The sequence below is a fragment of the Rhagoletis pomonella genome, unplaced genomic scaffold (genome assembly GCF_013731165.1).
Source record: "Rhagoletis pomonella isolate Grant_MI unplaced genomic scaffold, Rhpom_1.0 Rhpom_scaffold_00010, whole genome shotgun sequence".
Lineage (NCBI taxonomy): Eukaryota > Metazoa > Arthropoda > Insecta > Diptera > Tephritidae > Rhagoletis > Rhagoletis pomonella.
Window position 1 is genome coordinate 5,347,313 of NW_023458564.1, and position 17,521 is coordinate 5,364,833.

The 17,521-nt window shown below is 36.1% G+C and overlaps 1 protein-coding gene across 2 annotated transcripts in view; it reads left to right on the top strand.

Annotated features, from left to right (window-relative positions):
• LOC118745958 overlaps positions 1–15,192 on the top strand; it is a 213,536-nt gene extending 198,344 nt beyond the window's left edge. For both annotated transcript variants that reach the window (XM_036479639.1, XM_036479640.1), the window contains 3 exons: positions 3,655–3,782; positions 11,191–11,359; positions 14,133–15,192. In XM_036479639.1, coding sequence (XP_036335532.1) covers positions 3,655–3,782; positions 11,191–11,359; positions 14,133–14,689 — 854 coding nt within the window. In that variant the 3' untranslated portion in view covers positions 14,690–15,192. The remainder of the gene's footprint in view (positions 1–3,654; positions 3,783–11,190; positions 11,360–14,132) is intronic.
• The last annotated feature ends 2,329 nt before the right edge of the window (positions 15,193–17,521 follow it).

Below are 17,521 nucleotides of genomic sequence, written 5' to 3' on the forward strand. Positions count from 1 at the left end.
ACAACACAACACAACACAACACAACACAACACAACACAACACAACACAACACAACACAACACAACACAACACAACACAACACAACACAACGTTAACGACATTTACCACTCCTTGTTATATTACAGACATTGAGTAACCGGCCTTTAGTAACATTTTTGGAAACCGAAGATGCAGGAATTATTGTAAGAAATAAATTTGTTCTCCCTTTATGTTGTCTTTCAAACGTGTATTATTTCGCCAGTAAAATAACCCCACAGTTTCCTATTAGCGTATTCACAAGCGTAAGCGTTCTGTAGTCGTAAATTTTTTTTATGTAACATAACGGTTGAAATGGTTTTAAGGGAGTCTTAGTGTCTAACAAGAGCTTATTACATATACTATATCAGTTTAAAAAAGGTACAGCCCAGCGCCTTCGTCTTGGTCTGCAGGCTGTATCGGAGACACAGCCAATAAATTTAAACGTAGAATACGTGATGTGGTTAAGTGCACATCCAATTCAAAAACAAAAGCACACACTAAGAAAAAAGTATCGACAGAAAAATCGATAAAAATATCGATAACAAAACCGATAATAAAATCAATAGCAAAATCGATAACAAAATAGATAACAAAAAATATAACAAAATCGATAAAAATATCGATACGAAAATCTATAAAAAAAATCGATAACAAATTCGACTAAAATATCGATAACAAAATCAATAAAAAATGTCGTTTATTATATCGATAAGTTCCGAAAATATCGATAGCAAAATCAATAACAATATCGATAAAAATTTCGATAACAAAATCGATAAAAAAGATCGATAACAAAATCGATAAAATATCGATTATTATATCGATAAGTCCCGAGAACTCCGAAAATCTCCAAAATCCCGAAATAGTCTCCTGATTGAGTTTCTGTCTATATACTTTTCTCTATAATTACCTTTATTTTAATCTTTCTTCCTCTATCTTCGTCTTTACTTTTACCGATATCCTCATCCTCATATTTTTCTTTGTATTTATCTCTGTTTTTGCTTTTATGTTTATCATATTCTTCATCTACATTTTCTCCTTCAGCTTTGTCTTTTATAAATATTGCGCCATCTGTTATTCAAAATTCGAAATACCTACACACACATACTTTTTGTCTCCTTCTCTCACTTTAACCGCATGCACGTGTTTTCAAATTGATGACGAAGTGATTTTGTATGGAAAATTATTTATGCCCATATATTTTAATCAAATCAACGTACTTAGAGGATATCAAAAAATACTTCCCATATACCAAATGAAAGGAAGAATCTTGAGTTTTTGATTAAAGAAAACAAAAAGAAAATCATTCGAACGGTTTTCAAGCATTCTGGAAATAAAAAAAATGCAAATTTTTTCCACAATTTTTTACATTAAAATGCTTAATATTTGTTGAACTTAATATAAAATTTGTGCACGATAATATTTCTATTGCTCCAAAGAACCTATATCCCAAAAACGAAAGTTTAACCTGCAAATCGTAAATTGCTAGAGCTCTTTAAAGGCTCAAAGTTTACCCCAAAATAAGCCAATATTTACCGTTGTTTCTACGACAGAAATCGAATTGGTTACTTACAAAGATGAATCTGTTCATAGGTTTGGAATTATGTCTTCGAAATGCCACTCTTTTCTTTCAAATCGCTTGGTTAGTTCTCGTGAAATAAGCGTTTTCGTAAAGCTCTAAAAATTACAACTTCATGATTTGAGCATAGCCTCCATATCGAAATGTAAGACGTATTCTACGTCAAAACATTTTGTCGGAGTTACGAATGCTTAACGCTTACTAAATATAACTAGTGATAAGTGTATTAAGGTCAGCCGAATAGTCCTTAGTTAGTGTGGTGATGTTGACTATGATAATAATTGGGATAAAAAGCATGCTTAGCAGCATTTCACTGAATATGTTTATGTATTTTCAGATTTTATTTCCGATTAGAAACGATTAAATAATATACAGGTATCTATAATAATCGCTGCATTCAATTAAGCCAAAAAACCAGAGCAAGCTTCTGAGAATTATAATCCACATTCCTTTTTAATTTAGACAATAAAATCACTTACACTATATTCTTTTTCTTAAACCAAACATTTACTTGCATATTTATGTACATAATTATGTTTAATATACGCATACATTTATTTAAACATATAAAGGAAGCAGACACATATCTTCATTAAAATGGCAGTGCATAAGCTCGCTTTATGCCATTCAAAAAAATACAAAATTGCACGTACATATGTATGTACACATATACTGATATGTAGTACATTTATTTACTATAATTGAAATGTACATAGTGTCCTTGTTATTGTTTTGCCCATGCCTTTAACATTGCTTGTTTTTACTGCTCTACTAAATTCACTAACGTACTACAAGTGGCTTTGGTGTGTCCAGTTCATGCATCTGGCTTAATATAGTACACGTATGTGCTTAGGTTTACCTACTAACTAACTTACATAAATACTGGTAGCTTTAGATGTGCAAACATAAATTTTATTTAGTGTACTGCTGAGGCATACAGCCGGATATAATATTTACTGCCTTTGAACGTTTTAGTACCAACATCTGTTCTGGCATTTGTATGTACAGTTACACACAAAATTGAGTATACGATGATCTTTTTTTTTATATTCACAATGCTTTTTATGCATGTAAAAAAATTTTTGTTTTTAATTTTTAATTTAAATATGGCTTATACTCATTTCAACAAACCCCATATAAATCCAAAATTCAGACTTTATGTTTATTTATTTTAACAAATGTCATATAAATTTAACCTATTCAGGGCTAAGGGAAACATATTTCCCAAAAAGTCCTACACTCATAAGAAAACGATTTCTTTGAAAAAAAAAATAACTCACAAAAATTTAAAAAAACTACCAGACATTAAAAAAGTTTAACTTTTTTGAAAACAATATTTGAAATTATCTTTATCTTGGAAACGATAAATTTGTTTTGAGAAAAAATATGAATTTCAATTTTACTTCGGTTTATTATGTATGTATGTATGTGTATGTACATACATAATGAAATTTAGAAAAAAAGAGTTGTAAGGATTTGAGCAAAAATATATAAGAATAAAATGTATTTATATTAAAAAAAATTATTTAACCAAAATGATAAATGAAAAAAATATTTTTGGGTAATTAATAGTTTTTGGGAGGAACAATTTTTTGAGTAGAATTATTTTCATCCCTAAGATAAAAATCGAACAGAATATGAATGACAACATTACATTTGCATTAGCTTTTTTTGGACATCGCAATTCGCAATTCAAATCCTAACTTTTTTAAAAGAATTCTGCAAAATTTAAAACTCTTAAATTTTTCACTTTTTATATATGGAAGTAAACGCGTAGTATCGGCACAAAAAAAGATTCAAAATTCAATGCAAATTTTAACAGTTCAAATTTTAATAGATAAAAATTAAAAAAAAAACTAATTACATGTAAATCATTGTGAACATTTAAAAAAAGTACACGGATACTGAATTTTGTGAGTAACTGTATGTACGTACATAGCTATGTAGGCGTATATAGTAAATTCATGTAATAATTTGTTCTTTCCTTTGCTTTCCTTTTCTTTCTTTGCTTCTTTGAACGATAAACCTGCGAATTTCCCTCCATTCTAATGCAACAGTACCAACGGCCAGCATATTGGGTGGACCTGATTTGTATGTGGACAGAGGAAGTACAATTAATCTGACATGTGTAATAAAATTCAGCCCTGAACCACCGACACACATTTTTTGGTATCATCAAGATAAGGTAAATAACTACTGTAAGCTGGTATATGTGTACTCTTACATAAGCACTCATGTCTTTACCATTTATTAAAGAAAATTTATCAGGAACGTTGTAGATACAAATGTGTCTTAGATAAGCAAGAAATGTTATTCAATAAGGTTTGTTCTTAAAAAAAATGTTTGTTCTTGTTCGAGGAGTTATGCTCCGTTTACATTATGCCAATAGCACGCCACACCAATGAGCCAGGCCAGCGCTGGACTGGAATGACGACTCTCTACATTATTCCAGTCAAGCAGAAACCATTGAAATGAAAGATATACATACTTTTCATGAATGGAAGATAAACACAGTGAAAATACATATTTTAAAAGTACATCGTTAGAATTGTAAAAATTTTGGGTTGAGGATGATAAAACAGTAAAACATGAGAAAACCTTTAGTCATGTATTTTGCTACAATGGTTTTTTTTTTTTTATTAAATCTACATACGTATGTACATACATAGATATGTATATAAAAATAGATACATACATTCATACGTATATTATTTTTGAAAATTTATTTACATTCCGCTTCACGTAAATAGGTGCACACTTTTTCCTCAGATCTGAGCTTATATCTTGATTCTTGGGCATCGGAGAAGTTTTTTTTGAATTCGTATTGAAGAATGATCAATTTCAAAGAAAAGTGGTGAAAATGGAGAAAATGCCTCTATTACTTCGGATTTTATTCCACGTTTTATCAAACTACACGAAATTTCTGCTTATTATTTTGATTCATTTGAATAGGTACTTAATTAGGCTTTGACACAAGGAAAGGACTAGATTGAACCAACAAAATCATTGGATACTACATCCTTAATTCCAATGTATAGAAAAACCCCTATCCGGTAGACATTTCTACAGGCGCTTTGAAGAATCAAGGACATCTCGCTGCTTACTACTTTAATCGCCGGAAGGAACAACTGCCAATCATCACATGCATTGTCTGACACGCTAACTTTGCAAAAGATCCAGTTCTAAATATTTTCCATTAAGCTTAGGTCCTGTGAAAAGGACAAACTTTGAAAAGATTATGACTTTGCTTCTTTTGGCTGTAGGGCGAATCGGTGCGTAACTTTGCTAGCATAATCGAGAACAAGGTGCGAAAATATGCGATAAATATTAAAAAAATGTCTTTAATACTTTTTTTTCATGAATTATTCGTAATTTTGGAAACTCGAAATATTATCTTAACTGTTGTCCAGAACGGTCAAACCGCGATACGCTCTTCTTGATCACGCAGGGGAAACAAACAACGTTCATCCTTTCACAAATTGTATCAGTTATTATTAAACCCGTTGTAGCCATCAAAATTTAACTTTTCGCCGGAGAAAACAATTATTTTTTAGTATTTACTATAGCAAATTTGATGCCTTTTATTTACATTTTCTGAGCACAAGTGTATAGAGTAATCCGTAGTTCCATTGTGATGTCATCAACAACTACGGTTTTCTTTAATTTTGGTCCACTATCTCGACAATACGCCGGCTTCAGCTATCAAAAACATTTCCTTCAGTTTTATTTCCAACAGATCACCTGCAAAGTCCTGGATCTATGAAGCCCTCCACTTATACATTTTTGCAGTTGAAAGTGCCCCTACTTCGCCCATTCTTGCTATGTTATAGGTCTGATTATCCTTTAAATTCTTAAAAATATTTTAAGTGCAATTATAATAACTTTGCTATACACATAAGGAGGCTACTCATCCTTATACATATTCAAGTGAATCAAAATAATAAGCATTATTTTTAGGAGAGTAAAATTCAAAGTAATCGAGGTTTTTTCGTAATTTTCATCACTTTTCTTCAATATTAACCATTCTTTAAAACGAGATTAAAAGTAAACTTCTCTGATGCCCACAAGTCCAGATATAAGCTTGGATCTTGAGGAAAATATGTGTACCTATTCAAGGGAATCGGGCTGTATTTAATTTTGTGTCTGTTTTCCTATATATTTTTGTAAATATATTCCAATGGATTAGTAGTCTACACTATTCCAGTCGCACTGGCGTGGAGTGGTATGCTACTGGCATATTGTAAACGGGGATTTTTTGTTCTGCTGTCAAACTTTATATTGATTTACATCGTGAAGGTGAGTTTATTTATGACTGAAATTTATACCACATAATTCTTATTTAGAGGTGGAATATCAGCGCCCTAAAGTACCTGTACATATAATTGTCACGGAATGGGTATTCATCTCTCAGGAAGTGACTCTATTTTCGGCAAACGCTATAGGTCCAGAACAAAAAGGTTCTTTTACTAATCTTTACGAACATCGGTTTTTTTTTATTTTGTCGGAAATAACGTGCTCGTTTTCCCTCCAATATCTTTAAAATCCTCACTATTTACGAATAAATGGACATAGATTGTTTAACGTTCAAAAGCCTCATATTAATCCTTGCAAAGGTGGGGTAGAAGCACTAAAATTGTTCCACCGTTTGGGGTTGTCATGTATGCCTTACACAGTGCGTTGTCTACTCAGTGAAACCAAATACATACCTACCCAGCTGGACTTTCTCAGATTGAGGGAAACTTACGTTTGGCAACCTGAAGCCAACAGGTCATTGTTAAGCTGAATATTTACCCAGTTTCTGAGGTGGCCGAAAGTGGGAGTTCACCGCAGGTGCAGTTGCGGTCCGATGACTAACCGGCCTGGGCCCTCTGTGGCCAAATGATCAGATGCCTCATTATCAGGTATATATTATGGAGTAAGTTCGTTATGTTTTCCATAATAGTTTAGTCGAGACTTGACCTTTTTATCTAATGAATGTAGTTAGAGAGCCGGTCAATGTCATGGGTGCAGCTTGGCTGTCACTATAGAAACATTAACTGCTGGCTCTCCACCAACTTTCCACCACGTATGTATTCGATGGCCTTGACGATTGAAAATACCACGGGCTACGAGTCATATTCCTCAAGAGGGGTGTAAATATCGATATGGACTCCGGATCCCGACCGGGAGGCAGTTTTGCAGCCATTAATAAAAATTGTGCAATATATACGCTCGGGATTAGTATTGGGGTTATCTTACCACTCAGCCACTTCAGCAAAGGCAATGGTGACGCACTGTAGTATTGAAGATACATAAATATCTAGATTTCTGTTCCCAGCAATATTAGATAACATTTCTAATTTTGGGAAACAGATTTAACAGAACCGTATCACAAGATTTCCCCTCCTGATAAGCACAAGCTGTCATAAGGTTCAGAGAACTGTGATTTTCACATTATCTCCCGCTTCAGGCAAGAGAGAGAGCCAGAGGATGGGAGAAAGAGGGAGAGGGAGAAAAAGAGAAACAAAAATAAAAAGAAAATAAAAAAGAAAAAGAAAACCGTAAAAGAGGGAATGTATAAAAGCTCCTTATTACCAAGGAAATGACTGAATCCCTTTTCGAAAAAAGTCCTTAGGCCATATTAGCACTTTTTTGAGGTGCGGGTTTAAAAGTCTACTCAAATCACTCCTTGACTTCTGCAAAATGAAAAGAGCAAAGGAGGCGGACAAGCCTTATCCAAACTGATGCGATTTGCACCTGGTATATTAGCCAACGCCTCATCAATACCACGCCTTATGTAAATAAAACCACAAGAGTACTTTTGACAATTTGATCACAAACGGTCGGTCAATTTCAAAGCCAGCTTATGTGTAACCCCTTCCGCTCTGCTCCAATGCTTTCAAGAATATTGTACCCAACGATGTCGATTCTGTAATGGGCAAAAAGCTAGTCAGGTGCACAGCATAAGGTACAGCGGTCGGTCAAAAAGCTCTCTCATCGAAAGAACTAAGAGATATAAGCCTTCGACTAATCTCTCAAAGTCGGCATCGTTGATTTGTAAAACTTCCAACAAGATGACTAAGAAAGACCTCTTACTGATGACTGACACATATCCCCGTCCAACTAGAGGCTGTTACTGATGGGTTTGCGCCGGGTTCTGTACGCGTTGCCTGTTGCGTCGCAGCGGAGCAATAGCGACCGGTGTCGGATCCGAGGTATCGCGATCAAAATAACAGCATTATGTTGGGTTCGGTATTACCGATGTTTCCCGTCGAGTTTTCGTGAGCAATGGCCCACTAATCAAAACTTCCAATTCAACAGAAGAAGAGTTAGACGTACCCATATAAACCCATTTCCCTGAGTAAACTACTATTAAAAAAAACGTGTATCTGATTCAATATATATATCAATATATAGGTCCTTACGGGATATTACCTTACTCCGACACAAACGAATAAAATTGGAATGTTCTCGTAGAGTACATTCATGGAAAACACTTAATGCTAGAGGCTACCTAAATCGCATTCTCTCTGTCTGGCAAGTCTGTCTCCAGTTGCTTGATATCAGTTGCTTTTACACATATAGCAATGGATAAATAGATGTCGAGGTTTTTTAGTATTTTTTCTTCTTCTTCCTCCTCTTCTTCTTCTTGTGTGACGCTCTATTCGCCTACGGCAAAAAAATATAATGGGGCCACACAGAGAGCGATTTGACAAACTTTGGCGGAATATACTGAAACGCTGTATTCTTTGCCTAAGCGATTTTCAGCGATTCCAATAAAGCACGCCAGCCGTTTCTCTCCTGATCCAACCAACTGGAAGTCCTTTTCCAACTGTTCCTGCCATCACAGAGAAGGCCTTGCTCTTTTTCTGTTACACAAATAAGTACTGCGTTGAATACTTATAGGGTTGGAGTATTCGCGTCCATTTATAGTGTTATTTATTTTTTATGTATTCTTAATAATAAGCTCCAGGCAAGAGAGTCCGCCTTTTGTACCATGATATAAAGCTCTATATTATTTGCTACATGAGTTTCGTAACGCATGTATGTATGTACCTAAGTCGGCCAGAGGCCATAAACCGAAAACAAGAATTGCTATAAGCATTGTGGTGTACCATTAAGCTCATTGCGCTGTTACTTAACTCAATACAAACCACAAATAGTAGTTCGCCGTCTTTTTCCTGTTCAAACTTTAACAAGTAAGAATACACAAGTATTAACTTAAGGCATTTTAGTTGAAGGAGTTTCATTATCGACAAAAAAATGTTTGCCAAAAATTGTGTACCTACTCGTACACGCCAAAATCAAGTTTTCATGTTGGCACGCTACCAAAAAAATTTCATCAATAAATTATCGAGTTGAAGTACCGCAATGCCAACAGCCAGCCAAATCAGCAAACCAGGAACTGCTTTGTAGCGCCTGTAGAACTGCGTGAAAACAAGCAAGTAACCAGTTTTAAAAACTTTTATCGCAGTAATTTTTCTCATATGTCACCCACACACACACCCACACAGTTCAGTTATTAACCGCCCAAGAGTAAAAGAACATACAATATATGTATGCACTTGCTTTGCAGTGCTGAAGTGTTATAAATACAAGTCTGTCGCAAAGGATGTGCATTTACTTACAAAATACTATACGTATGTATACATATGTACATGCACACATACTAATGGCCTCTTCCGTTTTCAAATAGTTTAAAGCGAAATCGTTGCCGTAGTGTTGGCGGTGAATCGCGTTGAAAATTGTATTACTGGCAGCGTGGCAATTGATAAGCAGCAACGCCTTCATGCTCATGGCATGAATGTTGAACGCTTGCAGTGCTGCTCAGATTTAACGAGCATGCCACTTGCAACTGCCACATGCAATGAAAAACCTGAAGCCATGCAACGAAAGAAGGCCATACATACATACATACATACATACATATGTATAGAGGGAGAAGAAGACGAAGGCGATTGGATCAAGGAAATCTGCTTTACAAGCTGATCATATCGCATTTGTAGACTTGCAGGAGTGAAAGGCGGGAATTGAAAAATAACAAAAGAAATTACTGATTATAAAAATGAGTATATAAAAAATTAAAACCAACAAAAAAATTTTAATAAAAAAAGTTCGCGCATAAATGGGTAAGCTGTGAACGTTAAAGTAGCAGCTTGAGGATATCAGCAGCGAAAAATGCAGCAAAACCGCGAACGTGGTGAAAGTAGTGTTGATTCAGATGGTTTTTGTGCTGTCACAGGGCATTGATAATACTTTTACGAGGGGAAATGTAAGGATGAATTTATGTATATGTGAAAACCGGGTTTCGCACAATTGCACAATTGAGCGCACAAAGACATAATCTATAAACGATTATAAAAAAGTACCTAAATAAATAAATGAAATTGAAGCACGCATAAGCTGCATAAAGTTTTATAGAAGCATAAAAAGCGAAACAGCTAAAGACAAATTAACCCTTGTGTAGTATCATTGGTACAGCTGTATTTTTTAATATTATTGACGCATCTAAAAAGCTAAAACTTACTTCTTGTCTTTATTTACGAATCAAGTAATAGAATTTTTTATGTGTTTGCATCACTCATATGTCGGTGGGAGGGGCTAAGGTACATCTATACCCTCGTTGATATCCTTGATACAATTGTACAGCTGGCATATATTCATAAAAAATGTACCAATTTTTTCAACTTACTTTTGTAATATCAACGACTAGTGTATTACAAGTAATTTTCAAGCACAAATACAACCTTATATATAAAAAGGTTATGTGTGTCTGTTGGTATGTCTTTTGTAGGCTCAAAACCTACTGAATCGATTGACTTCAAATTCGTAGCTGGTAGCGGTGGAGTGGAGAAATCTCTAAAACCCGTATTTACCGTCCGATTTGATTTATAGTCAGGGCATATATCACCCTTCTGAATGGAGACTTATTTATAACAAATATTCCGATATGTGTCGCAGGAGTCGAGATATTTCTAAAAACTGCATTTACAGTCCAATTTGATCAAAATTCAGAACACGTTTGACCCTTATGAATAGAAGTAATTATTCCAATAGGGGGGGGGCGCAGTAGATGAGATATTTCTAAAAATTTATTCACAGTTAGATTTGATTACTATATTAGCCACGCATTTTCCCAAAAAAAAAATGGCCCGCCTGGTGGTGGTGGTGGTAATAAAATTTTACGGGTATTTAACGCTCTGTGTCTACCGTGAGAAAAAACTATTTTATACTTCAATAATTATGCACTGTGGTTTTAGTTTAAAATACACCCAGTGGTCTAGCTGTGCCAAGGATATCAGCAGAAGGAGTGCGAGAGAGAAAGTCGCAGAAGGATTGAAGAGCTTTAACTCAATCGCTAAAAATGAAAATGCACATTTTTTCCATAAATCTTATTTCAAGCAATATTTGGTAGTTGAAAAATTCGCCGCGGATTTGTACACCATTTTTAATGGAATTTTTGTCAAATGAACTTTTGGTTTCTAGCTTTTATCGGGTTGTATTTTTTTATTAATGCATTAATATCTGCATATAGCGTCATCTATTAGAAAAACTTGCTGAAACTTTTTCGACTAACCAATATTTAATACCTTTTTCTGCTTTCTCATCCACAGGTACTTTCAGAGGAAACTTCGGGTGGTCGTTTGAAATTCAAAATGATTAAATCCGAAGAAACCAAATCAATATTACTCATCAGCGATGCTGATCTACTTGATTCGGGCAAATATTCCTGCTACCCATCGAACACAGAAATAGCGAGTATACGCGTTCACGTGCTACAAGGTGAGTGCATTAGGACTCCAAATTGTGTTACAGAATCACAATCCGATTCCTCTGCTGGCTGATGCAATAACCTAGTTTATGAAGTAACGCTAAGTAACGAGTAATAAACTAGTTCTTGAAGTAACGTTAACACTTGTGCATAGGGTTGTTATACCTTAGTTCACATTAGGGTTGTTTGCAACAAATTAACGGACTCGAGAAACATCTACATTATAGTACTTTTTTTGGCGACAATTCTTATTCACTCCCACCTCAAAATTTGGTGGGAAACACCCAAGAAAAATTCCATGAAAATACACGTAAACTTAAATTTTTCTTCAAAATTCTACAGCTCAGAGGTATTTTATGGTATAATCACAGTCAATAATGGGGTTTAAACAGGGTATCATACGTTTTTCTGCGCCCATTGGATGGATTCCAGTCAGGGGCTTTTCTATTCTTATGGAGCCTCCCGGATATCTGTTCGGCTCCAAGAGTAACCGAGGACTTGCAGCGCCATATAACTCTGCCATACTCCGTTCTTTCTCCTTCCTTTCTTTTCGGTTACCGAAATGTCTCTTCTGAGTAGCTTACCAACGATCCAGGATGATTAACAGCTTTAAAATAGCCACGGATCCCTGCAGTGATATAAGTTCTGCCGTTATAAATGGCAATAAAATTAAGTTGACGGCACTGAATGATCCTACAAATCCTCCAAATGATCCTACACATCTCCTCTTAGGTCACTTTCACCTTCGAAGGATATGGCTGAGCCCCCTGTGGGTAAACCTTCCTCAGGATATATATGTAGGTATGACCAAACTCTTCGAGGGAAGCGCTAAATATGTGGAGGGTTCGTTTTGCTATAACCGGCTATGGCATTACTCCAATTCAGAGTAAGGAAGGAGGCACAAAGTCCTCCACGCAAAGCACATCGACTTTTAAGCAGCAGAGGCAATTGACCTGAATCTGGCCCCAGCTGCTCCAAAGCTCGCAAAAAGGTTGCTGCATCCGGGAGCGCGCAAAACGAACTGCACTGAAAATCCATCCCCATCTCGGCTAGGTTGCTACAAATTAGCTGCTGATCCAGCAGATAACCAAATTAAACTGAGCCCCAGGTAGTTTCGCCGCAAGTAAAAAGCGTAAAGTTGGGAATATTAACGGGCTTGAAAACATTCACACCTCTAAACTGTGGGAATTGGCATCCTCGAGTGAATTCCAGTTCACAGAACCTCGGCCAACCCAAACCAATACCCTGGCATTGCGGATCTTCAACGAGGCGGACAAATAGAACCTCACGCTGGCAATGATGTATAGGGGTACTTCGACAAACTTAACGAATCTAAAAAGGGATAATACAACAGCACCCATACCTTTCCCAGTCCTTCGAGATGCCGGCTGCCAGCAAGGTAGGATGGAGCTTGCGTCCTACGCCGACGCTGTTCAAGGAAGCAGTCGCTTTTGTGGCCCAGCTGTCGCCTGGGCATGGCTGTTCCTGCAGGAGTTCAGCGTAGGTTTGAAATCTTACGTAAGCCGCCTAATTCTATCATAAATTTTCGGGCGTTTTTACTGCCGGCCGGCATATTTCTCTTCGTTCTTCGCACTCACGCATTTCGGCATCTCTCTCCTTGTTGCGGCAAATACGTCTCGTTTCGCTCTTCAGTTCCCTATAACGATCTCAAAGACCAGTGTTTTTCTCGGGCTCGTTGGTATCCTACTACTTCTTCGGCGGCGGCACTTGATGAGCGGTTCCACTGCTCGCGCATATTACATTTGTGCGCTCAGAAGGCAGGTGTGATGGTCGAGGGGAGAATAAATTACCCATCTGTTGTTATTTCAGCTGTTAGACGTTGAGATTTCCTTGCATTGTTGGACGCATCCTTTCTGCAACTAGATAGTAACCAGCGTCGATGGTTGGCCTCGGAGGGTACACACGCCTAAAACACGGTATGCGTGCATTCCTTCACCACAATATGATCGATTTTGTTTCTCGTTTTTCGATCTGGAGATAGCCATGTAGCTTGATGGACTTTTTTATGCATGAACCTAATGCTGTATGCTACCATCTTACGGGCCCCGGCGAAGTCATTCAGCCTTAGTCCGTTATCGGTCGTTTCACGTGATATCGTGACGGGGCAGCGATCGAATGTACGCTCCTAGAAGAGATCCTTGGACTCCTCGTACTTTTCTTCTGTCGGGTGTGGACGCAGATGAGCGAGATGTTGAAGAATCCCGTTTTGATTTTGGATTGCGGCTAGATGTTCGCAGACGGTGTGAACAACAGTATTCAGCGACGAAGTCTCTGCTACCACAAATCCAGCACCCAATTAAGGCTACTTGACGTGGCAACTGTAGTAGGCGTCGCAAGGCTCCACGCCCCGTCCATCGAATTACTTGGATGGTGGTTATGCCAGCATTTCTCGTTCTCAGAACATCAACTAGCCGGGCAGACACACCTCCCCCATTAAGGATTCAGATTTTCCATGTGTATACCCTCAAACCGTAGTCCTTTATACGTTTTCAGCGGTCGTCACCAATAGAAGGGGGTCTTATCCGAGGCACACTTTTCGTAAATTTGTGCAGTTGTTTCCCTTTTTTGAAAACGTATGCTGGGAATATAGAAATAATGGGTGCACTTCAAACGGTATTAGGAGCTTAACCAATCAGAAAACTAATCGTAGATCAGTATCGTAAGCAAATAAAAGCAACCACTATTGACTTTCTTCATTGCATTAACAAGTGTTTTCACCCAAGTAGCAGCAGACTAATTGTTGTTTTATCTTTCGATTTACAGGTGAGCGACCAGAAGCGATGCAAACGAATTCTGCACCCACATCGCGACACAGCGCTGCCGCCCAGCCAACCAAACTAATCAGCGCGATAGTCGGTGCATTCGTTTTATTACAAATATTAACATTTTGTTGCAACAATACAGGCAACGTAAGCGAACATAAGATTTACGAGCAAAGTAAAAACATCCTCCATGGGATGCCAGCTTGCAACAACCAAAGCAATTGTAAAATATACCCACCCAGCAGCACGCAACCACAGCCGCAGTTACAGCGACAACCACAGCAACAGCCACAGCAGCATGTGCAACAGCCATATCAAACGTTCGGTCATAGAGTTGCCACATTGCTTGCCATGGCCTTGTCGCACTGCACCAATGACACCACTGTTGACAGTATACTTGCGCTCTCAAGCGAACACCGAATACAAGATGATACAGCCGAGGATGTTACTCAACAGCATCACCACCAACAGTTCCACCAGCGTCAGCAGCCATTGCTGACTCAACAAACTGTTTTGTACTGTGATGTTGCTCTCAAAGCATGGTCGACTGCGCGGTGATAAACTAGTTAATCAGCAATAGGGCGAACGCGGTTACAACCTAGTAATGTTGGAGTAAGGACGGTTGAACGGCTACACACATACATAGTTGAACAAACGGCAGCGGAGGTGATTGCAGTTGTGCGCGATTTGCCTGTGACTCGCCCGGTTGTAATGCTGAATGTATGGGCAAAGGCCCATCTCCAAGTACAGTGCATAGTTCAAGTGGCGAAATTTATAAAACTTGGCGCGGCTAATTACAAAGTATACGCGTACATTTTTATATACATATGTATGTAAATACATATGAACAGGTGTGTGTATGTACATACTTACCTAAGTTAGTTATGCATAAGCAAAGTAATGATAAATCAAATACAGACTGGGATGCCAGTGAATAAATTTAACCGGATGGTTAGTGTGTAAAGCGAATACTTGATTAGATAAATTAAAAGTTATACTTAACACGTATGTAATAAGAAATTTAAATATTTTAAATAAGATGTAATACTCGTTATGCATAAACAAACATGTACATATACAACATTTTATAAAATATGTTAAATTTAAAGAATACACAAATATACATGCTTTGTATATAAAATGTATAAAATGACACACAAAAAAATAACACCGAGACATCTAAATTTAATTTTGGGTCGTAGATTACGGATCTGTATAACGTATTTCTTTAGGGTAAAAAATAAGGTAATATTAAAGAAAATCAGAACACCTGTTTTGGGAAAAATCCCAGACCCCAAAGGACCCAAAGCATAAAAACTCACTAAAAAATATACTTTCATTTATTTGTTTATAACTTGCAGTGATATTTGGTAACCAATTCGTGCGCATAAATGAAAAAGTAGAGTATCGATTTTGGGGTTTTATTCTCTTGGGTTGACTAAAATGATGTTTCAACTATCGAAATATGTCCAAGGCAGATCCCGCCCTTTCGCACTTATTTTTGCGATCAGTGTGAAAGTGTTAGTTGACGCATCGCTCCGAAAAGTTGAAATGTAATGCTAAAGTTTAAAAGAACGCCAAAATCCATAGGGGCGATCGATTTTAATTTTGTAAAATGCGTTTTTGTTCTACAGGTGAGTTCTATATAAGGTATGATTTTAAAGTTTTGTAAAAAAAATGTTCAAATAATAAGTTTTTAATGAAATATTGCAGTAAATAAAAGCACTTTAAAGAAAAAGTCAAAAGTCATTTTTTTCCATGTTTTACGAATAACAAATCTATGTCCATTTCAAGATAGTTATATTTTAAACTATAATACCAAGTACTGAATCCGACCATGTCCGACATTTTGTTTAAGATGCCATTTTGTAGCATATAATATTGAAAAAAGTTTTTCGGAAGATGTTTTTTTTAAATTAATTTTTTTCAGTCAATTTCATGTAAAATGCACGCAAACAGGATTACAATATAATTCAATCGACAGTAAACGTGCACCAGTAAATTTTACACACAAAAAAATTAATATATTGGCGAAACTATGGGTAAATTATAGCAAACGCAGTACTTACTTTTTCTCTCTGACGTTAATATTTTTTTTTGTTCTTACTTTGAAATTTAAAAAATATGATCAAAAATTTATTTAAAAAATTCAGTGCAATGTAGGATAACAATAAGGCTATCAAATAAAAGAAAAAATTCTGTAGAATTATAACAAAATAGATTTTTTGTGCATAAGGACGAGTGGGTATGGAAAATGTCCTTAAACAATTTTGTCCTTAAATATCCTTGAAAATTTGCTATATTTTTTTTAATTGTTGTTTGAGGACTTATACACGCACGACCTCTTCATAGAATTTCGTCCTGTAAACTTTATTAACTTAAAAAGACAAAATTTATTCAATACATACTTATTTGTCCTGGTTTACCAATAATCTTTATTGGTTTTAAATTCTACAGAATTTTCTCTCTCATTTGATACCCATATTGCTATTCTACATTGCACTGAGTTTGTTAAATAATTTTTTGAATTTGTCATATCTTTAAAATTTCAAATTTAATAAATATTTTTTTTTCAAATTAAACATATTTCTTTTAAATTTTGGCGCCATATTGGATCGGCCATTTTTATACCGTTCATGAGCATGAAATGGTATTATAACTTTGGTCCGATGTTTGTAAGTACCAGAACAAAAAGAGATAGACCCATGAAAATGTATACTTATATGATCAGAACGTCGAGCTGAGTTGATTTAGCCATGTCCGTCTGTCCGTCTGTCCGTCTGTCCGTCTGTCTGTCTGTTTGTATGCAATCTAGTCTCTCAGTTTTCGAGATATCCGGATGAAATTTGGTAGGTGGGTGTATTTTTATAATGTATTAATCATTTGTCGGAACCGGAAGAATCGGACCACTATAACATATAGCTCCCATACAACTGATTGTTCAGATATGAGATTTTTCATTATAACTTCTCCATTTATGCAGCTACGAACATGAAATTTTGCAATACTTGCACCCATTATCAACAGAATACTTACAGTGAAAATTACAAAGATCGGGTCACTATAACCTATAGCTCCCATACAACTGATTGTTCAGATATAAAATGTTGCGTTATAACTCCTCCATTTATATAGCTAGGAACATGAAATTCCGCACTCTTTTCAATAATTATCAACAGAAAACTTACAGTGAAAATTAAAAAGATCGGGTAACTATAACCTATAGCTCCCATACAACTGATTGTTCAGATATGAGATTTTTCGTATTTGTCAATGTTATTGTGGCTTGTTAACATTTTATTTTTAATATTTTTTATTGAGCTTTGTACCACGATTGTTTATTAGTCTAGAAAAAAGAAGTCTGATGAGGAGATGTGGTGATCTCCGAAA